The sequence below is a fragment of the Hippoglossus stenolepis genome, chromosome 6 (assembly GCF_022539355.2).
Source record: "Hippoglossus stenolepis isolate QCI-W04-F060 chromosome 6, HSTE1.2, whole genome shotgun sequence".
Classification (NCBI taxonomy): Eukaryota; Metazoa; Chordata; class Actinopteri; order Pleuronectiformes; family Pleuronectidae; genus Hippoglossus; species Hippoglossus stenolepis.
The window spans coordinates 16949960-16972865 of NC_061488.1; the positions used below are offsets into that span (position 1 = coordinate 16949960).

General features: G+C 39.4%; 3 protein-coding genes across 3 annotated transcripts; all 3 read left to right on the top strand.

Annotated features, from left to right (window-relative positions):
* The first annotated feature begins 780 nt into the window (after positions 1-780).
* LOC124851948 (taste receptor type 1 member 1-like) lies at positions 781-5085 on the top strand. The gene is given in 7 exon segments (XM_047340163.1): positions 781-965; positions 1267-1573; positions 1716-1944; positions 1947-2440; positions 2634-2840; positions 3167-3287; positions 4157-5085. Coding segments are annotated over 7 exon segments (2472 nt in total).
* A 4168-nt stretch (positions 5086-9253) lies between these two features.
* Positions 9254-13565, top strand: LOC118110640 (taste receptor type 1 member 1-like). The gene is made up of 6 exons (XM_035158582.2): positions 9254-9438; positions 9740-10046; positions 10189-10914; positions 11108-11314; positions 11649-11769; positions 12637-13565. Exons 1-6 carry the CDS (start codon positions 9254-9256, stop codon positions 13563-13565), a joined length of 2475 nt encoding a protein of 824 aa, XP_035014473.2.
* A 2512-nt stretch (positions 13566-16077) lies between these two features.
* On the top strand, positions 16078-20641 carry LOC118111223 (taste receptor type 1 member 1-like). Its single transcript, XM_035159647.1, has 6 exons — positions 16078-16262; positions 16899-17199; positions 17290-18015; positions 18703-18909; positions 19278-19398; positions 19623-20641. Exons 1-6 carry the CDS (start codon positions 16078-16080, stop codon positions 20549-20551), a joined length of 2469 nt encoding a protein of 822 aa, XP_035015538.1. The 3' UTR covers positions 20552-20641.
* Positions 20642-22906: the final 2265 nt, after the last annotated feature.

Sequence of the window (22906 nt, forward strand, 5' to 3'; positions counted from 1 at the left end):
ATGAATCTTAACTTACAAAAGCATATTACATTATAATGACTGATTTAACAGTTGTGAGTAGTTTAAGCCATTATTAATTACGAGCACATGATTTGAAGCATATGGTGCAAGTGTATGTAGGTTGTGTCCATGTGATGTGGGTTTTTAGCAGAACATGCAATAAGCCAAAGTCCTATTCCCTTTAAAACCCACCTTGTACCTTGGGGTCTTACACCTCGGGTGTAAGACAAGGCCCTAAAGTAAAAGGTTGACTTTGACTGATATACTGCGATCCTAATGTAATAGAAAATGTTACAGTTAAAGGTGTAAAGGTTTTTAGCCACAATGCACTAAAGAGAAATTATTTAATCAGACGTACCACAAAACTGCAAGGTCCATAGATTGACCCCTCATTGAAAGTATCAAGGCATTAACTTTTCCTAAACCTAACAAAATCATTTTGTGCCTAAACCTGTGTTTTATTACCATGACAACGTGTGTGTGTGTGTGTGTGTGTGTGTGTGTGTGTGTGTGTGTGTGTGTGTGTGTGTATACATATGTATACACCATTTGTCATATACTCAGCATAGAGGCAACTTGCTTGCTCATAGTTATCGCTCAGCGCAGTGTGTAGCCATCACAGGGGTTCGTGCAGCTCAGATACTGTTTGCATACTAATCCATGAGCTGCATGGAAATCAAGACTGGGGGGTTTGCCGTTACAAGCCACACATTGCTTTTTAAAAGCAGAGGCTAAATCCCTTAAGAGATCACAGCAGATTGATAAATGATACCTACAACCATGAAACGTTTTCTCTTTTGTCTGTGTCTGCTGGGCTCTCTTCTACGCGCCTCCTCAACTCAGTGCACTGTCCCAGCCTCAGAGTTTCAGCTGGAAGGAGACTATCTGATAGGTGGACTTTTTGATATTCATCATGTCAGTGACTCTGTACATCAAGTCAGACCAGAGGCCATCGACTGCTCCAGGTGAGTTTTATTATACATTTGCATGGATATTTTATGAAGTTGAAACTATAAGATCAGGTCTTAGTGTAACGGATTATACTTGAATGTAAAGCCAGTTACTAAAGCTCCATAAGACATTTCCCTTCTCACTCACTCCAGTTAATTGTACATGATCAAGGTGACTGTGTAACATCTGATCTCAATCCTTGTACCATGAAATACCTCATTTCTCTTTGTGTAAACGTATCAGTGTTGACGTCTGAAGACTTAGTGTTGATTTAACGTCGGTCCTGCTCTCCTGTTGTCCTTCCTCTGTCCACAGTCAACCCTTCATTGTGTCCAGTTATCGGAGGTTTCAGATGATGAGATTCGCTGTGGAGCAAATCAATAACTCCACCAACCTGCTGCCTAATGTGTCTCTTGGTTATGAGATTTTTGACCACTGCTCAGAATTTCAGAATTTCCCAGGAATTTTCAAACTCATCTCATTCAATGGCTCAATTGAAGTCTGGGGTGAAAAACATAAGAATATGTTCAAAATGTCAAAAATGGTAGGAGTGGTCGGCCCCTTCTCAAGCACTGAGACACTGACTGTCGCCCCACTGTTCATGATGGATCTCATCCCTATGGTAAATCTGTCCTCTTTTAAAATGTTTTTCCCTCATACAATGTCAATTAATACAAGTTTTCACTTCGTCATGACATTGTGGATTTATTTGTTATTTATTGCCAATGAAAATATTGCCAATTTCTCTATTACTCTCCTAATAGGTCAGCTATGGAGCTGCCAGCTCTGCCTTTTCAGAGAAAGCGAAATATCCCTCTTTCCTGCGAACAGTGCATTCCAATGAAGAAATCATAGAAGTGATTGTCAACATCCTACTGCACTTCAAATGGAAGTGGGTTGCTTTCCCCAACAGTGGTGACGACTTTGGTGAGGACGGCCTCACGTCGTTCTTGAAGAGGATTAAAGACACTGAGATCTGCTTGCCGCTCACCAAAAGCTCACTGACAACACTAATCACTCCCAAATGTTCAAACAGATAGACGTACAGAGGATACAAATCATTATTGTCTTTGCTCCTGAGTTGACCTCTGAAGATCTCATTAGGTCAGCAATACGACTGAATGTCACCAACAAGGTGTGGATAGCAGGGGACACCTGGTCCTTAAACAAGATGCTTCCCAAGGAGAGAGGAATCCAGAATATTGGAACTGTGCTCGGCGTGTCTCAGTCAGTAGTGACGATACCTGGTTTCAGTGATTTTATCCATTCTTCTAAAAGCAGGATTCAATGTGGTAATGCAAAACAACCGACGTTTTGTAATCAGGTTTGCAACTGTGACAGCCTGAGTGCAGAGGAACTCATTTCTATGGACCCATCCTTCTCTTTTGCTGTGTATTCTGCTGTGCATGCTCTTGCCAACGCCTTACACAATGCCTTACAATGTGAAGCTGGTCAATGTAATGACAATATTACACTGTCCCCTTACATGGTGAGTATACAAATGATTAGAGGGTTTATATTTGATATTTTATGATGATAGCACCTGTAGATAAGTTGACCATGATCCAAAATACTTGTCTCACGTGTGTTTTATCACATACACATCATATACAACACAACATTCAAACTTTACAACCACCAGAAGTAGTAACGCTCCTCTGAACTTTGTGTGTCCACATCAGGTTCTAGCAGAGCTGAAGAAGTCAAACTTTACGCTTATGAATCAAACTATTCGGTTTGATCAAAATGGCAACCCCAGGTTTGGATCCTATTCTATAGTTTTCTGGAACCAGAGTGGTGACGCCCAGAAGATCGGCTTTTACGATTTTCACCCATCGGCCCATCATTTTATTAACGGTACCAAAGTAGAGTGGTACTCAGGTGAAGAAGTAAGTCATGTTTTTTCCCTAATCATGTGTAGTATAATACAAAATATCAAGACCTTGTGTACAGTATGTTGTTTGAGAAAATTGTGCAAAAAAACACATTTAACGGCAGTGGAAACAGCAGACAAACTGTTATCACAAACAGATGGTGGTACGACACGGTGGCATACGACGGAATATAAATATTACTCAGTGTCTAAAAAGGATGTTCCCATTTTACAAAACATGTCAAGATATTTAAAAGCTGCATAGGAAGAATGTTGTAAGTGCAAATTTCATCCATAACGGTATTTTCTTATCTTAAATTACTTTGCTGCTGAACAATCCAGGTGCCTACTTCACAGTGTTGCCCACCATGTGAAGTGGGATATGCAAAAAAGCCAGATGGAATCCACAAATGCTGCTTCACATGTCAACTCTGTCAGAATGGAACTTATGTCAACAGCACAGGTAAATTATTTTGGAGGAAAATTAGGAACATTTAAAAAAAAAAAAAACCACTACTGCCATTTTGTTTTGATAAGAGAGGAGTCCTGTCATTTGGAAAGCTGTTAAACATTCAGACACCTACAAGCTTCCATTTTCACTCTGACCCCTGAACATGGCCAATGAATCCAGAGCTTTTTGGGTGAAGTGAATTGGTTTTGGTTTTAAGAATATACTGTTGTCTTCAGCTGCACTTTGAACCCATTCCATTCAATGCAATGTACTCTTCTTAAACTTTTCGAACATATTCATATATTAAAAATTAAAGCGAATTTAAATTAACCAAATATCGTCATGACAGAACATCTACCTGCTAATTCCATAAACGTCTGTCTGTATGTGGAACGATATCTCCTGAGCCGTCCCTCTAAGCAGCTTCATACTTAGCATGTGTATTTTTTGTGGCCCAGGAAAGTGCAGTGACAATTTTGGTGGGATTAATACATGTGACATGTTCAATATTAATAACATTTAAAGAAAACAGGCGACCAGCGCTTTGTAGCAGTCAGTGGGGGCGGTCAATATCGCCGCCAGATCAATTTGATCACTCTGCACTATAGTCTGTTTATAAAAAGCTCTGAACACAACATCCAACACACAAACAATAAAAGTGACTGTATATTATAGAACTGTTTGAGGAGGACTCACTAATGACAAGGAATAATTCTGAAGTAGCTCCGAAGGATTAACACAGGACAAGAGAACAGACGGGTTTAGAACAGGCGCTGCAGTGGTAGATTATGAAAGCTGAAGAGAGTAAAACTGCCACCTCCATTGTCTGATTATCTTTTCAAAACTTTATTAACAAATTGTCCCTCTCTCTTGTTTAACAGAGGATCCGTACAAGTGCATAGACTGTAAGGAGACAGAGTGGTCTGCAGAAGGAAGCACCTCATGCACCCTGCGGCTGGTGGAGTACATCCCATTCACAGACAGTGGGGCTATACTGATCATGTTCGGGGCCTCGGCCTTGGTGGGCATCACACTCTCCATGTCTGTTCTCTTTGCCGTGAACTACAACACCCCTGTTGTCAGATCTGCTGGGGGACCCATGTGCTTCCTAATCTTAGGCTGCCTCAGTCTGTGTAGTCTCAGTGTTTTCTTTTACTTTGGCAAACCAACTGTTTCTTATTGTATCTTGAGGTTGTTACCGTTCTTCTTGTTCTACACTGTTTGTATGGCATGTTTTGTTGTGCGCTCGTTTCAAATTGTTTGCGTTTTCAAAATGGCTGCCAAGTTTCCCAAGATGCACAGCTGGTGGATGAAGTATCATGGCCAGTGGCTGGTCATCACTGTGGCATTTGTCGCTCAGGCACTCTTAATAACCATTGGCTATTCTTATGCTCCCCCCAGGCCCTACAATGAAACCTTATGGTACCCAGATAAAATCATACTTAGTTGTGACTTCAGTCTGAAAGCCTGCTCTGCTCCTGTATCTTTACTTCTATGTCTGTGCTCTCTTTGCTTTATTTTCTCCTACATGGGGAAAGACCTCCCCAAAAATTACAACGAGGCCAAAGCGATAACGTTCTGTCTGCTGCTGCTGATCCTCACATGGATCATCTTTGCCACTGAATACATGCTTTACCGGGGACGTTACATCCAAACTTTTAACGCTGCGGCAGTGCTCTCCAGTCTCTACTCCTTTCTGTTGTGGTACTTCCTGCCAAAATGTTACATCATCATTTTCCAACCCAAGAAAAACACACAGCAGTACTTCCAAGGTCTCATTCAGAACTATACCAAAACTATGAGCCAGTAGCAGCTCACTGTAATATCTGATGGATCAGATGTGCTTCAGGTCTTCTAAATATTTTAAAGGAAATTAATACGTTACTATTAATGAGAAATGTATGCTGTTTTTTTTATCTAGCACCATCCTCTTGTCCATATATATGTAGTTTAAGCAGTTGTTACATCTTTTGTTGAGTTCTACCACTTTGATAAAACCTATAATAATACAATTTTGAGTGTGGAAATGAATTTTACAGTTAGATACCTGGCATATAAGGGCTACATCTGAAGTATTATAAAAATTTGATGTACTACAATAGTACACATAACTCATACAACTGATACTTGCAATAATCATTCAATCTTCCAGCACAGTATCAGACTCTGACATATTCAACCATCTGTGTGTTTTCTGCAGTTTCACATTTGTTCAAAGGTTATATGTGCGATTTTCACTGCCACTAGATGTCAGACTAGCAACAGTATCTTGGACAAAATGAAAAACCTAGTCAGGCCACACCTCTTGTTTCCTCTGTGTTCTCACCTATAAGGAATTCTAAACACACACTTTGAAATATCATTAGGTTCTATGACATGTAGCTGACTCAATTGAGGTTTATTATACAGGTCTACATTTACAACAGTAATAAAAAAATGTATGTAAAAAAATAAATAAATGGAATATGTTTTTTCTTTTCAGCTTAACTTTTTTGTGGTTGATATTACATTATTCTCACAACATGAAAACACCAACTCACTGTGATGCTGTTCACAGACGAGACTACAGACATATCTTGAATTTACTTGGTAACTTTTTTTTATGCATTCAAATGGTTTTGCATTTGTGTCTATTGCTTGTAATATATTTTCTTTCATCTCCAAGAAAGACAATAAAGTCCAATCTCTAACTCTATTGGTCCACCTCATTTTAAAATGTCTACGTACAAGCCTATACTGTCACATTTTAGACATCCTCATTTCTTTCCAACAGTATCAGTGTGGTAATGAACGATGTCATCACTGAACAGTTATACAGCTGTAACGACAACATTATGAGACTATCAGAGATGTCAGAGCCAGATGTGGTTTGGGTTTGTAGGTGCAGATTTTTTTTTCTCTTAATCTTTAACTCTTTACAAATAGTGACTGGTTTTAGTTTTGCAATCCTGTTAATGTATTAAGTTCATTGACCACATCTGCTTCAATTTCACATGCTGTGCACCAAACCAAGCACTAAATAAGTTCCACACAAAGCTGTCACCACTGATTACTTTAAAGTTACAGCATCAGTACTTGATGTGCTATTTACAGGTTTATGTGAGATGTTTAAGGTGATTCAGTGTGATGTTTAAGGAAATGGGTAAACTTGCCCTTACTAGTGAAGATAAGGAATAAAAACCAAAAACCTTAGTCTACTTAATTAGAAAAGTTAAGTTCAATCGTCGCCTTAAAAACACGAGTTAGCAATACTTGAAAAGGGAATTGTATGAATATAGTTAGTTATCTTAACTTGAAAATGTGAGTTGAAAGGGTATGAATTGACAAGAGAAAGTCAATCATCAATCAATCAAATTTTATTTGTATAGCCCTTATTCACAAATCACAATTTTTGTCATAGGGTTTATCAAGGTGCGACATCCTCTGTCCTTAACCCTCAACAAGAGTAAGGAAAACCCTATTAACAGGCAAAGAAAAACTTAGAAACCTCAGAGAGAGCCACATGTGAGGGATCCCTCTCCCAGGACAGACAGATGTGCAATAGATGCTGTGTGTAGTTCAACACATCAACAAAATTACTAATATTATGACTCTAATTAGAAGAAATGTTTGTAACATAATGGAAAGGTGTGCAAGTATTCATACATGTGAAAATGTCTGATGGAGTTGAAGGGAGCAGCAATGACAATTGAAATGGAGGAGTTATTTCCAGTAATGGTAGAATATGTGAGTAGTCATATTGTAAATCAAGCAGTCTAGTTGTAATCATAGTTCATGAACAGCCGGCACCACGATCCACCACCACGATCACAATCCATCACCAGACTATCCACCATCAGGATCCACCATCATGATCCACAATCCACCACCACGATCCACCACCACGATCACAATCCATCACCAGACTATCCACCATCAGGATCCACAATCCTCCACCACTATCCACAATCCTCCATCAGGATCCACGATCAGGATCCACAATCCTCCATCATGATCCACAATCCTCCATCATGATCCACGTTCAGCTGCCACCATGATCATGATCCCTGATTCGCCATCCACCATCAAAGTAGGTTTTCATGAATGGATAATGTAACATAGTTACTTGTTTTAACTTCATTAAAAAAACATTTCAAACAATAAATGATCATTAATTAAACAACTTGTACAATGTAACTTTGTGAGTTGAAACAAAGCTTATCTTTAAGTTGAGTTAACCTTGATCCTTTTTACAGTGTATTTAGCAAGATAGATTCAAGATCATCTTTATTTGCCTTTGATAACTCGGTTGCATGAAGTTGAAATTATTTTACTAAATGTAGCATTGGGAGTGTGTGATTTAAGACTGAGATGGAAACAAAGAGAAAACCAGTGCCTTTGGAAACTCAAATGTCCTGTTAACATACACGAAAACAAAATGTTACAAACAACGACCATGCACATTGTTAGTATAGATGATCTTTTGGAAGTGCAAACATTTGACAGCAATAATTGCTCATTAGTAGTTCACCCACCTCATGTGGCTCCCACAAAACATTTCATTTATACTTTAATTATCTTTTACATCACCATTTAATACCTCCTACAGACAAGGGTCAATCCCTTTCCAAACAGAATGTGGAGTTCAGCTGTGTCATTAGGAGTTTGCTCATGATCTATAGTCATCTTTCATAATAATCCTCAGACAGAATGCAAATGATCTGCTGCCAAATGACCTGTGTGGTCCAAGGTTAACTCATGCAGATCTCATTTGTAAGAGGATGTAGCATTTTAGAGTTAACCAAAGATATCCGGTTGAATTAATTAATTTGCTTGTATTTGCTTGAGACCACACACAACCTCACAGCCTCGTCTTTACTTCCTCCCTGTCATCCATACACCATCCCTATGGCAACACTTGAATTAAATATGAAACTTATCTTACAAAAGCATATTACATTATAATGACTGATTTAACAGTTGTGAGTAGTTTAAGCCATTATTAATTACGAGCACAGGATTTGAAGCATATGGTGCAAGTGTATGTAGGTTGTGTCCATGTGATGTGGGTTTTTAGCAGAACATGCAATAAGCCAAAGTCCTATTCCCTTTAAAACCCACCTTGTACCTTGGTGGATTGCAATTAAAATGTTAAAATGGGGAATTTATCAGACGGTAAGAGACAACGCTTATTTGCTGAAGAAACAAGTTCACTTGTGTACAAAGTAAAAAGACACGCATGCTTCAAAATGGCAATGTGCCAACAATGCACTGACCACTCCTCATTTTTAGACCAACACACCCATGGGTGCTCAGATAGGTACAAGTGCATTTGCTATTTAAATGAAGGGGCCGCTGGATGAGAAATTGACAACTGCATCGGTCTGAAACTATCAAAAACACAATTGGTGCAACGGGTGTAAGACAAGGCCCTAACGTAAAAGGTCAACTTTGACTGACATACTGCGATCCTAATGTAATAGAAAATGTTACAGTTAAAGGTGTAAAGGTTTTTAGCCACTATGCACTAAAGAGAAATTATTTAATCAGATGTACCAAAAAACTGCAAGGTCCGCAGATTGACCCCCCCCTTGAAAGTATCAAGGCATTGACTCTTCCTAAACCTAACAAAATCATTTTGTGCTTAAACCTGTGTGTTTTATTACCATGACAACGTGTGTGTGTGTGTGTGTGTGTGTGTGTGTGTGTGTGTGTGTGTGTGTGTGTGTGTGTGTGTGTGTGTGTGTGTGTGTATACATATGTATACACCATTTGTCACTCAGCATAGAGGCAACTTGCTTGCTCATAATTATCGCTCAGCTCAGTGTGTAGCCATCACAGGGGTTAGTGCGGCTCAGATACTGTTTGCATACTAATCTGTGAGCTGCATGGAAATCAAGACTGGGGGGTTTGCCGTTACAAACCACACATTGCTTATTAAAAGCAGAGGCTAAATCCCTTAAGAGATCACAGCAGATTGATAAATGATACCTACAACCATGAAACGTTTTCTCTTTTGTCTGTGTCTGCTGGGCTCTCTTCTACGCGCCTCCTCAACTCAGTGCACTGTCCCAGCCTCAGAGTTTCAGCTGGAAGGAGACTATCTGATAGGTGGACTTTTTGATATTCATCATGTCAGTGACTCTGTACATCAAGTCAGACCAGAGGCCATCGACTGCTCCAGGTGAGTTTTATTATACATTTGCATGGATATTTTATGAAGTTGAAACTATAAGATCAGGTCTTAGTGTAACGGATTATACTTGAATGTAAAGCCAGTTACTAAAGCTCCATAAGACATTTCCCTTCTCACTCACTCCAGTTAATTGTACATGATCAAGGTGACTGTGTAACATCTGATCTCAATCCTTGTACCATGAAATACCTCATTTCTCTTTGTGTAAACGTATCAGTGTTGACGTCTGAAGACCTAATGTTGATTTAAAGTCGGTCCTGCTGTCCTGTTGTCCTTCCTCTGTCCACAGTCAACCCTTCATTGTGTCCAGTTATCGGAGGTTTCAGATGATGAGATTCGCTGTGGAGCAAATCAATAACTCCACCAACCTGCTGCCTAATGTGTCTCTTGGTTATGAGATTTTTGACCACTGCTCAGAATTTCAGAATTTCCCAGGAATTTTCAAACTCATCTCATTCAATGGCTCAATTGAAGTCTGGGGTGAAAAACATAAGAATATGTTCAAAATGTCTAAAATGGTAGGAGTGGTCGGCCCCTTCTCAAGCACTGAGACACCGACTGTCGCCCCACTGTTCATGATGGATCTCATCCCTATGGTAAATCTGTCCTCTTTTAAAATGTTTTTCCCTCATACAATGTCAATTAATACAAGTTTTGACTTAGTCATGACATTGTGGATTTATTTGTTATTTATTGCCTATGAAAATATTGCCAATTTCTCTATTACTCTCCTAATAGGTCAGCTATGGAGCTGCCAGCTCTGCCTTCTCAGAGAAAGCGAAATATCCCTCTTTCCTGCGAACAGTGCATTCCAATGAAGAAATCATAGAAGTGATTGTCAACATCCTACTGCACTTCAAATGGAAGTGGGTTGCTTTCCTCAACAGTGGTGACGACTTTGGTGAGGACGGCCTCACGTCGTTCTTGAAGAGGATTAAAGACACTGAGATCTGCTTGCCGTTCACCAAAAAGCTCACTGACGACACTAATCACTCCCAAATGTTCAAACAGATAGACGTACAGAGGATACAAATCATTATTGTCTTTGCTCCTGAGTTGACCTCTGAAGATCTCATTAGGTCAGCAATACGATTGAATGTCACCAACAAGGTGTGGATAGCAGGGGACACCTGGTCCTTAAACAAGATGCTTCCCAAGGAGAGAGGAATCCAGAATATTGGAACTGTGCTCGGCGTGTCTCAGTCAGTAGTGACGATACCTGGTTTCAGTGATTTTATCCATTCTTCCAAAAGCAGGATTCAATGTGGTAATGCAAAACAACCGACGTTTTGTAATCAGGTTTGCAACTGTGACAGCCTGAGTGCAGAGGAACTCATTTCTATGGACCCATCCTTCTCTTTTGCTGTGTATTCTGCTGTGCATGCTCTTGCCAACGCCTTACACAATGCCTTACAATGTGAAGCTGGTCAATGTAATGACAATATTACACTGTCCCCTTACATGGTGAGTATACAAATGATTAGAGGGTTTATATTTGATATTTTATGATGATAGCACCTGTAGATAAGTTGACCATGATCCAAAATACTTGTCTCACGTGTGTTTTATCACATACACATCATATACAACACAACATTCAAACTTTACAACCACCAGAAGTAGTAACGCTCCTCTGAACTTTGTGTGTCCACATCAGGTTCTAGCAGAGCTGAAGAAGTCAAACTTTACTCTTATGAATCAAACTATTCGGTTTGATCAAAATGGCAACCCCAGGTTTGGATCCTATTCTATAGTTTTCTGGAACCAGAGTGGTGACGCCCAGAAGATCGGCTTTTATGATTTTCCCCCATCGGTCCATTATTTTATTAACGGTACCAAAGTAGAGTGGTACTCAGGTGAAGAAGTAAGTCATGTTTTTTCCCTAATCATGTGTAGTATAATACAAAATATCAAGACTTTGTGTACAGTATGGTATGTTGTTTGAGAAAATTGTGCGTAAAAAACACACATTTAACGGCAGTGGAAACAGCAGACAAACTGTTATCACAAACAGATGGTGGTACGACACGGTGGCATACGACGGAATATAAATATTACTCAGTGTCTAAAAAGGATGTTCCCATTTTACAAAACATGTCAAGATATTTAAAAGCTGCATAGGAAGAATGTTGTAAGTGCAAATTTCATCCTTAACGGTATTTTCATATCTTAAATTACTTTGCTGCTGAACAATCCAGGTGCCTACTTCACAGTGTTGCCCACCATGTGAAGTGGGATATGCAAAAAAGCCAGATGGAATCCACAAATGCTGCTTCACATGTCAACTCTGTCGGAATGGAACTTATGTCAACAGCACAGGTAAATTATTATGGAGGAAAATTAGGAACATTAAAAAAAAAAAAACACTACTGCCATTTTGTTTTGATAAGAGAGGAGTCCTGTCATTTGGAAAGCTGTTAAACATTCAGACACCTACAAGCTTCCATTTTCACTCTGACCCCTGAACATGGCCAATGAATCCAGAGCTTTTTGCGTGAAATGAATTGGTTTTGGTTTTAAGAATATACTGTTGTCTTCAGCTGCACTTTGAACCCATTCCATTCAATGCAATGTACTCTTCTTAAACTTTTCGAACATATTCATATATTAAAAATTAAAGCGAATTTAAATTAACCAAATATCGTCATGACAGAACATCTACCTGCTAATTCCATAAACATCTGTCTGTATGTGGAACGCATATCTCCTGAGCCGTTCCTCTAAGCAGCTTCATACTTAGCATGTGTATTTTTTGTGGCCCAGGAAAGTGCAGTGGCAATTTTGGTGGGATTAATACATGTGACATGTTCAATATTAATAACATTTAAAGAAAACAGGCGACCAGCGCTTTGAAGCAGTCAGTGGGGGCGGACAATATCGCCGCCAGATCAATTTGATCACTCTGCACTATAGTCTGTTTATAAAAAGCTCTGAACACAACATCCAACACACAAACAATAAAAGTGACTGTATATTATAGAACTGTTTGAGGAGGACTCACTAATGACAAGGAATAATTCTGAAGTAGCTCCGAAGGATTAACACAGGACAAGAGAACAGACGGGTTTAGAACAGGTGCTGCAGTGGTAGGTTATGAAAGCTGAAGAGAGTAAAACTGCCACCTCCATTGTCTGATTATCTTTTCAAAACTTTATTAACAAATTGTCCCTCTCTCTTGTTTAACAGAGGATCCGTACAAGTGCATAGACTGTAAGGAGACAGAGTGGTCTGCAGAAGGAAGCACCTCATGCACCCTGCGGCTGGTGGAGTACATCCCATTCACAGACAGTGGGGCTATACTGATCATGTTCGGGGCCTCGGCCCTGGTGGGCATCACACTCTCCATGTCTGTTCTCTTTGCCGTGAACTACAACACCCCTGTTGTCAGATCTGCTGGGGGACCCATGTGCTTCCTAATCTTAGGCTGCCTCAGTCTGTGTAGTCTCAGTGTTTTCTTTTACTTTGGCAAACCAACTGTTTCTTATTGTATCTTGAGGTTGTTACCGTTCTTCTTGTTCTACACTGTTTGTATGGCATGTTTTGTTGTGCGCTCGTTTCAAATTGTTTGCGTTTTCAAAATGGCTGCCAAGTTTCCCAAGCTGCACAGCTGGTGGATGAAGTATCATGGCCAGTGGCTGGTCATCACTGTGGCATTTGTCGCTCAGGCACTCTTAATAACCATTGGCTATTCTTACGCTCCCCCCAGGCCCTACAATGAAACCTTATGGTACCCAGATAAAATCATACTTAGTTGTGACTTCAGTCTGAAAGCCTGCTCTGCTCCTATATCTTTACTTCTATGTCTGTGCTCTCTTTGCTTTATTTTCTCCTACATGGGGAAAGACCTCCCCAAAAATTACAACGAGGCCAAAGCGATAACGTTCTGTCTGCTGCTGCTGATCCTCACCTGGATCATCTTTGCCACTAAATACATGCTTTACCGGGGACGTTACATCCAAACTTTTAACGCTGCGGCAGTGCTCTCCAGTCTCTACTCCTTTCTGTTGTGGTACTTCCTGCCAAAATGTTACATCATCATTTTCCAACCCAAGAAAAACACACAACAGTACTTCCAAAGTCTCATTCAGAACTATACCAAAACTATTAGCCAGTAGCTGACTGTAGAAAATATGTCACTGCAGACAGAAATCTTTAGGCTTCATATAAATTATGTTATTTAATTTTTTTTTTTTTTTACAGGAGTTACAGGAAAGGTATATTTTTCACCTATTTTTCAAGTAAGGTGCAGTAAAAATAAATATTGTGACAGGAGGTAGGTAATCTACTGTGATGACTTCGTCCTGAACAGGATTTTGAGAAAGATTCTCTTTATGTATCATAAATGGCTGATACCTTTAATCAGTAATGGCAAGTGCTAATTTCCTTTAATAGTAAAGATATGTCTGTTTTTGTGACACCACTCCACTGTACACATCTCAATAAATAAATAATTTGGCATTGTGGGAAATGTTACTTTTCTCTGTCAGAGTCAGATAAAATGATTGATGCCACTCTCATGCCTGTTGTTCTACAGCTCGTCTTTACTTTTTCACTTTCCCCATCGGAGTCGGACTCGGAGTCAGGCGGTTCCCTTCTGTATAATTCTTCAGGCTCAATGATTCTATTGGTATTTGTAATTGTTTTCTTCCTTTTTTCCTTATGATTTCATCTTGTAAAAGTGTCAGAAATGTGTAATTTGAGATAAGGAAATAGCTTTATCTGTATAAGTTAATCATCACATCCAAAGAATTACATCATCACTGTATCATCCTCACTTTGTAATAAACCCCTTGAATCAATGTGCAACCAGCAAAGCAGCAATTGTTATGTACCCACCTGTACCCATATTATTTGTATTATTACAGATTTGAACCTGACTGATGTGATATCTGTGATTGGATAATTTGATAGAAAATAAACTATAATCCTTTTATCAGATTTATTTGGTCTTAGTGTGGTGTTTATTCTAGGATACTTATTGTGTAAATAACATCTCACACCATGCGTATGTAGTATTTCTTTACATACATGTATTCAATGATGTAAGTTTTACATTGAGATTGATTTATTTATAAATGTAGCCTTAGAGCTGAACAATGGTTCAGCCATATTGCTGACTCATCTTTCTAGATGAGTCATTAACCTTAACTTCCAGGACATCGCCCTCATCCAGGAGGAATTCAAATTTTGGTGAGAGCCCTGACCCTCTTTCACTTCTTTCAAATCTGTGGTGCAGAGACAAATTGTAAGAGGAGGTGGCCTCTGAGAATAAACAAAAGATACTGGGTTAATTTCAATTACTTTGTTTATATTTGCCTATGACTATATTCTGTTTTAGGATTAATATTAAATAATTCTGATGTTACTCTGGAGCATTATACAAACCACGCAAACAGCACATTCCAAACAGGCAGGTTTGGAAATGGAACTGTACTAATATCAATCTGTGTGCGATAGTCTGTCCCCTGTGCAAATGTTGTGTCTACATAAACTTTAAAATGTATTTATGCAATCTGTCAATGTTGCCACCCTGGGGGGGTAAAGTACGGTGGCTCTGAGAGCTCAACGCACTGCAGCTTAAGAAAACACATGCAAGTAGACAAAACACAAGCAAAGTAAGAAAACATCATCAATTTGACAACACAACACTACACATTACACACAACACAACACATTACAGACAACACAACGCATTACACACAACACATTACGCACAACACAACACATTACGCACAAAGCAACACATTACGCACAACACAACACATTACGCACCACACAACACATTATCAGCCAATCAATCAAATTTTATTCGTATAGCCCATATTCACAAATCACAATTTGTCTCATAGGACTTTAACAAGGTGTGACATCCTCTGCCCTTAACCCTCAACAACAGTTAAGGAAAAACTACAAAAAAAAAACCTTTAACAGGGTAAAAAGAACGTAGAAACCTCAGAGAGAGCCACATGTGAGGGATCCCTCTCCCAGGACGGACAGAAGTGCAATAGATGCCGCGTGACATTTCTCTCTTTCATTTCTTCTACGAATAAAAGAACAAAAATCGATCTGGACACTTTTGTGCAATGTGCTTCAGACTGAAAAGGTTGCTGCTGCACCGCTAATGTGCTTCTCACGCTAACTCTCCTGTGTACGCACAGTGTTAGTCTTGATATTTCCACCATGACATCTGCAGGTGAAAATTAAATCAATGTACTTTTACTCCTTGATGACCTTTTTTGTGCTCTTTTTGCATCGGTACTTCAAACCTTGGGGATGATATAGACTAATGTTATAGCAAAACAGGCCGATTTTTTGAGGTTTGCCATTCTTTTTGTCATACTAATATCTAATAATAATAATATCATACTGATATAGGAAGGAGCTTGCCTTAAATAATTACCATATCTATTCCTGGTAGAATCATTTCACTCACTTGGTTGTGAAACCCTGCGTGTATACATTACAGGAAGTCTGTGCAGCAGCACTTTAGACGCTTTTGCATACTGATTTGTGAGTTTTCCTCCAACCATGTATAGGTATGAATTTCCTTCCCACATGGAAATTATCAGTGGGGCTTAAACGGCTCCAGTCTCTCATAACTCAGATTGATTAATGATACCTACAGCCATGAAATATGTTCTTGCTTCTCTGTGTCTGCTGGGCTCTCTTCTACGCGCCTCCTCGACTCAATGCCCGGTCCCAGCCTCGGAGTTTCAGCTGGAAGGAGACTACCTGATAGGTGGACTTTTTGATATTCATCACGTCAGCACCATTGATTACCGAGTCAGACCAGAGGCCATCGACTGCTCCAGGTGAGTTTTACAATGAATTTGAATGAATATGTTACGACACTGACACTAATGGAGAACGTTCAGGGTCAAAGAAATTTAACTTCGCCAGGGACCTTATATATTCAGCCCTGTTTGCTGGTTTGTTTGCTGGTTGGTTTGTTCGTTTGTCAGCAGAATAACACAAAACCCCCTGAACGGATTTACACCAAATTTAGTGGAAGGATGCGACACGGGTCAAGAAAGAACTTACTAAATTTTGGGGCGGATCCGAGCAAAAGGGCGGATCCTATATTTTCTTTAACATTGCGAGCTAGATTGTATTTCGACATTTACACCAAATTCCCCGGGGTTAATTCATCGATCTTGATTAATAAAACCAGGCACATTTAGGGAGCTGATCTCTATGCGTGTGTGAGATTTGGTGTGACTTGATTGAATGTAAGGGGACTGTGAGGCCTTGGCCCGAGGTATGCGCTCCGTAGAGTGCCATTCCAGTTTGTTATATTTTCAAGAGCTTTTGCAACATGAGATCAATGACTCTAGCTAGCCTGTAGCGCCCCTCTCGCTCAGGCACTGCAGCAAAATTGTTGCAAATAAGGATCTCTGACGCCAGACTAAGAACGCTGGACTCTGCTGCTGTCTGTTCTCTGTCCACAGTCAACCCTTCTTTCTGCCAAATTATCGAAGGTTTCAGTTGATGAGATTCGCCGTGGAGGAAATCAATAACTCCACCGAGCTGCTGCCAAATGTGTCTCTTGGCTATGAGATTTTTGACCACTGCTCAGATACACAGAATTTCCCAGCGATTTTTCACCTCATGTCAGTCAATGGCTTGATTGAAGCTTGGGGTGAAACACACGAGTCCGAAGTGTCCGACGTGATCGCAGTGGTTGGTCCTTTCACAACCAATCAGGCCCTGATTGTGGCCCCAATGTTCATGGGGGATCTCGTTCCTGTGGTAAGTTTAAATCTAAAGTTGGATTGAACATTACATTTGAGGATTTATTGTAAATGAAATTGATTTATTTCATTATTGCTCTTTTGGCAGGTCAGTTATGGATCTTCTAGTTCTGTCCTTTCAAAGAAAGCTAAATTCCCCTCTTTCCTACGCACAGTCCATCCTAATAAAGACACCATAGCAGTGATTGTTAGGATTCTGCAACACTTCAACTGGCGCTGGGTGGCCTTCCTTAACAGTGACACTGATTTTGGCATCGATGGACTTGACACGTTCTTAAATGTGATTGAGGACTCTGAGATCTGCCTGGCGTACACCAAAGTTGTCCATGAAGGAGTTAATTACTCCCAAATGTTCAAACAGATAGAGGAACAGAGTATACACATAATTATTGTTTTTGCTCCAAAAGTGCATGTTGAAGCTCTCATTGAATCAGCGATACAACTGAATATCTCCAACAAGGTGTGGATAGCAGATGATGGATGGGCCTTGAACCAGGAGCTCCCCAAGAAGAAAGGAATCGGGAATATTGGAACTGTGCTCGGAGTGTCTCAGACAGTCATCGGAATGCCTGGTTTCAGTGATTTCATCTCGTCTTTGAAAAGCCACACTCACTGCGGAAATGAAGGACAGCAGACGTTTTGTAATCAGGTTTGCAACTGCAGTAGCCTGAGTGCAGAAGACGTCATCACAGCAGACCCAACTTTCTCTTTTCCTGTTTATTCTGCTGTGTACGCCATTGCACATGCTTTACACAATGTTTTACAATGTGGAGCCGGCACATGTAATGACAGCACTGCAGTGTACCCTCACAAGGTAAGTATACAAATAATCTCATAAAAAAATTTTTGGGTCATTGATAAGAAATACATTTGTTTTGAAAGTAATATAATTTAGTAAATGGTAATAGTAAAAAACTGCAAAATCAAGTTGTGGGTAAAATGAAGTTTCCCTCTTCGTCATGTGCTGGATCAATGTAAATAGTTTACAACAGGTCAGTCAAAATCACACAGATTCATATTTAGTCCAGCTTGTTTATTTGCCACCCACATTAAAATTCCACTGTACAGTTTTCTGGTGATGCAACAGTTTAGTAATATCCACCAGATGATTCAGGAGAACGTTTAGACCTCAAGTCGACACTAGAGGGCCTTTTTACCCAAGTAATAGATCCACACACTCTACATATGATGGCAAGATATCTAATTTGATGAAAATATTTACTCAATCTTTAAAGATATATCTGTCGGGGGTTTGTCTGTAATATCGATTGTCACCTGTAAAATTGAACATGTTAATATCCATCAAAACTCATTGTCCACAGTTCTCTCCTCTTATCATGATCACATATTCATCCAGAAGTCGAATAAAGTAAAATAGCATTAGATGGGCAACTGTCTGAGGGGAGGCCCACAGTGTCAGACTGGTAACTGCTCTGCAGGATTCAGTGTCTAGTGTTCACACATCTAAGTGATGCTCATCTGATCTTTGTGTCCACATCAGGTTCTTGCTGAGCTGAAGAAGTCAAACTTTACGCTGTTAAATCGAAGTATTCAGTTCGATGAGAACGGTGACCCCAAGTTCGGATCCTATTCTATAGTTTTCTGGAACAAGAGTGGTAATGCGCAGGAGATCGGCTTTTATCGTGTCTACCCATCGGTCAACTTTTTCATCAACAGCACTGAAATAGAGTGGTACAAGGATGGAGAAGTAAGTCGATTTTTTAAAACTGATCATGTGTAATAGAATAAGACAGGTTCTATGTTGTTTCACAAAATATCTGTTTTGTTTCTTGCTCTTTCCACCATTGATGTGTACATGTGCATACATCCTTAGTTTAATATGTGCAGTATTTATTATTGGGCTCACATGTGTACAAACTTTATTTCACAATAGCTGTTAATGTGTCACTGTGTAATCTACAGGCACGTCTAGAAAGTGCCTATTAGGATGGTTACATTTTATTTATACTTTCCTGTGTATGTTTGTCTGGACCCTTCACTGCATTCGTTTTGCTTCACTTCACATTTTATTCACTTATATTATATTGTTATTAGTCAAATATGCATCCTGTACAGGTGCCTACTTCCCTGTGTTCCCCAGAGTGTCCTGTGGGATATGCAAAAAAGTCAGATGGAATCCACAAGTGCTGCTTCACTTGTCAAATGTGTCCCAATGGAACTTATGTCAACAGCACAGGTAAATAAAGCTTTATAACATTTAAATAAACACATGTATAAGCTTCCTGTTCAACTCTTAGATATTTAATATGGTGAAGATGTTAAGCAACTTTGAATTAAACAAAACCTTGTCTTAGCTCAACACACATTATGAAAGATGCAAAGAGTTAGACAACTTCCTCCACAGTCAGACTAACTTTTCAAAACTTTATTAATAAATCATCCCTCTCTCTTGTTTAACAGAGGATCCGTACAAGTGCATAGACTGTAAGGAGACAGAGTGGTCTGCAGAAGGAAGCACCTCATGCACCCTGCGGCTGGTGGAGTACATCCCATTCACAGACAGTGGGGCTATACTGATCATGTTCGGGGCCTCGGCCTTGGTGGGCATCACACTCTCCATGTCTGTTCTCTTTGCCATGAACTACAACACCCCTGTTGTCAGATCTGCTGGGGGACCCATGTGCTTCCTAATCTTAGGCTGCCTCAGTCTGTGTAGTCTCAGTGTTTTCTTTTACTTTGGCAAACCAACTGTTTCTTATTGTATCTTGAGGTTCTTACCGTTCTTCTTGTTCTACACTGTTTGTATGGCATGTTTTGTTGTGCGCTCGTTTCAAATTGTTTGCGTTTTCAAAATGGCTGCCAAGTTTCCCAAGCTGCACAGCTGGTGGATGAAGTATCATGGACAGTGGCTGGTCATCACTGTGGCATTTGTCACTCAGGCACTCTTAATAACCATTGGCTATTCTTACGCTCCCCCCAGGCCCTACAATGAAACCTTATGGTACCCAGATAAAATCATACTTAGTTGTGACTTCAGTCTGAAAGCCTGCTCTGCTCCTATATTTTTACTTCTATGTCTGTGCTGTCTTTGCTTTATTTTCTCCTACATGGGGAAAGACCTCCCCAAAAATTACAACGAGGCCAAAGCGATAACTTTCTGTCTGCTGCTGCTGATCCTCACCTGGATCATCTTTGCCACTGAATACATGCTTTACCGGGGAAGTTACATCCAAACTCTTAACGCTGCGGCAGTGCTCTCCAGTCTCTACTCCTTTCTGTTGTGGTACTTCCTGCCAAAATGTTACATCATCATTTTCCAACCTAAGAAAAACACACAGCAGTACTTCCAAGGTCTCATTCAGAACTATACCAAAACTATAAGCCAGTAGCGGACTGTAGTAAATATGTACACGCTGACATGACAGAATCTTTCTGAAAACCTATAATACAGCACTTATAAATCTGGCTTTTTAAAAATATGTTAAATTGTTGTCTTGTTTACTTTTCAGTCATCTTTTTTTCAGATATCTGTGCCTATTTTATCAAAGGTTTATTGTGGAATATATTGACAAGAACAATATTAAATCGATTTAAAATCAAGATGCACCATTAAAAATCTGTGGCACATCTACTGCCATTTCAGAAATGTCGGAAACATGTTCCCAAACAGTAGCTTGAAAGCTTTACCTTTGGTACAAGTTACAAATAACCATCAGCCACACGGAACATCGAACTGCTCTGATTGTCACATTATTTATTATTTATTTAGATTAAATAGGCCGTGTGATAGGCCTCATTCATTTAATCATTAATGTGTATTGGTTTACTTTGCAATATTGGGAAGTTCTTATTTCTGAATATTTTTACCTGTGTAGAGTCAGTAAGATACACGACACATATCTATTACATTATCATGAAGTTATCCATGTACATTTGGTTGCTAGTGAATTATTGTTTCAGCATCTTTGGACGTTGTGTCATTAGAATTTTCACATGAAGTTAACTCTGTTAAGTCTCTATACTATTAAATATAATCATGTACATGTACAGTACTTATATTGATTAATACAAATACATAACATGGAACGTGTAATGTCCTCTCTCAATAGTTTTTAAAACTGGTGTAATTCAAATTTCACCACATGATGGCACCACCCCACAGTACCACTTCAAATTGCAGCTCCTCCCCATGCACTTGTAAAACTTTATTTTTCTATAATGTTAACATCCACAACTCTAAGCCATGTTCTTTAATGAATAATATCAGACGTTAAGCCTTATTTTTAAAAGTTTTAGATACAAAAACAATAAAGTGAAGAACTGTTGTTTTGATGTGAAAGTGAGCCTATAGGTGGGGGTGACAAGTTTTTGTATGTTGAAGCATTTGTGCAGATTATGTACACATGAGCATTTTATTCACTCTGTTTAAACTTTTATTTTTAATTTTTTTTTCAATCTAATTTGAATGTGTCACTTTAATTTATTCGATCAATTATGAAACTAATTCGCAGGGGTATGAGATTCTCTCATCAGTCTTACAATATGTGCTTGCATTTTTAGGGGGGCCTGTGGTAGTTGTAGTTCTTCACCAGTATGAAGATGTTAAGACTCAAATCGTCAAAGTTTATTGCTGCTCATTCATTTGTTTGTGAAGAAACTTCTGATACTTCTAATTAAACATGTGTGAATAAAGTAAATGGTGTAGACTTCCACTGTCTCCCTCTTATACACAGTAGAATCTTCTTGTTCCTTCTCAGAGCCACATTGGTGATGAATTACATCCTCACCGCACCGTGATACACAATCTTATTGTTGGACATTGGATGTGAGCACAGCTGTGGTATTGTCTGAGGGTATGAAATACCTTTACAAACATAACTCAGATAGTCGATTTGCATCTGCAAAGTTTTGGGGTGTGCAATATGGCCAAAAAATTATATTAAGATTAAAATGTTCATATTGGTCTATACTAATAATGATCACAATCAAGGTCGTATTTTAATTTCTTTAAGTTTAAAGACTAATTTTTGCTCCTGAGTGAAGGTTGTGGTTTTAAACTCTTCTTTATGAGCAGAAGATGACAAACATTTTTCAAATCTGAGGTAGATCAAATATGCTTGAATAATATATCACTTAAACAATATGTATTGAACCTTTGTCATTTTTGCTATATTGTGATAATTATTGGTATTTTTAGTGTGTGTGTGTTGCCAATGTTTTTATTGCAAGAATGTGTGTCTCTAATTAATTTGTTTTGTTAGAAATGTATTTTTACTGCTAGAATTTGGCTTCTGGTCCAATATTTATCCAACATTCAGTTAGTTTACCTGTTGTCGCCCATGTGTTGGATACATATTTTCCATGTTTGCAGTATATGTCTTGTATAAATACAGAGCATCATCCACACTGATGACCTGAGACAGTGTGGGCCGCTGACTTCCCACCACTTCCCTCTCCCCCGAGGTTTCACGCCGTGCAGCTCAGCGAGACCGGGGCGCACATATCAAGTGAAACGGAAAAGGCCTTGCCGCAGGGGGTATGTGACCATTCCAGAGAGTAAATTGCCATTTTGTTGTCGCCATTCAGTTTCCTGGCGAGGAGAAGGGGAGGATGGACCGTGAAACTAGGAACGAATTGGTAAATAGTGCCACTTAGCATGGCATATGGCGCTTCTGGGGAGCCGAACGCTGACACCAACAAATTGACAATTTCATACCAATTTCACAATCACACTCACCACACAC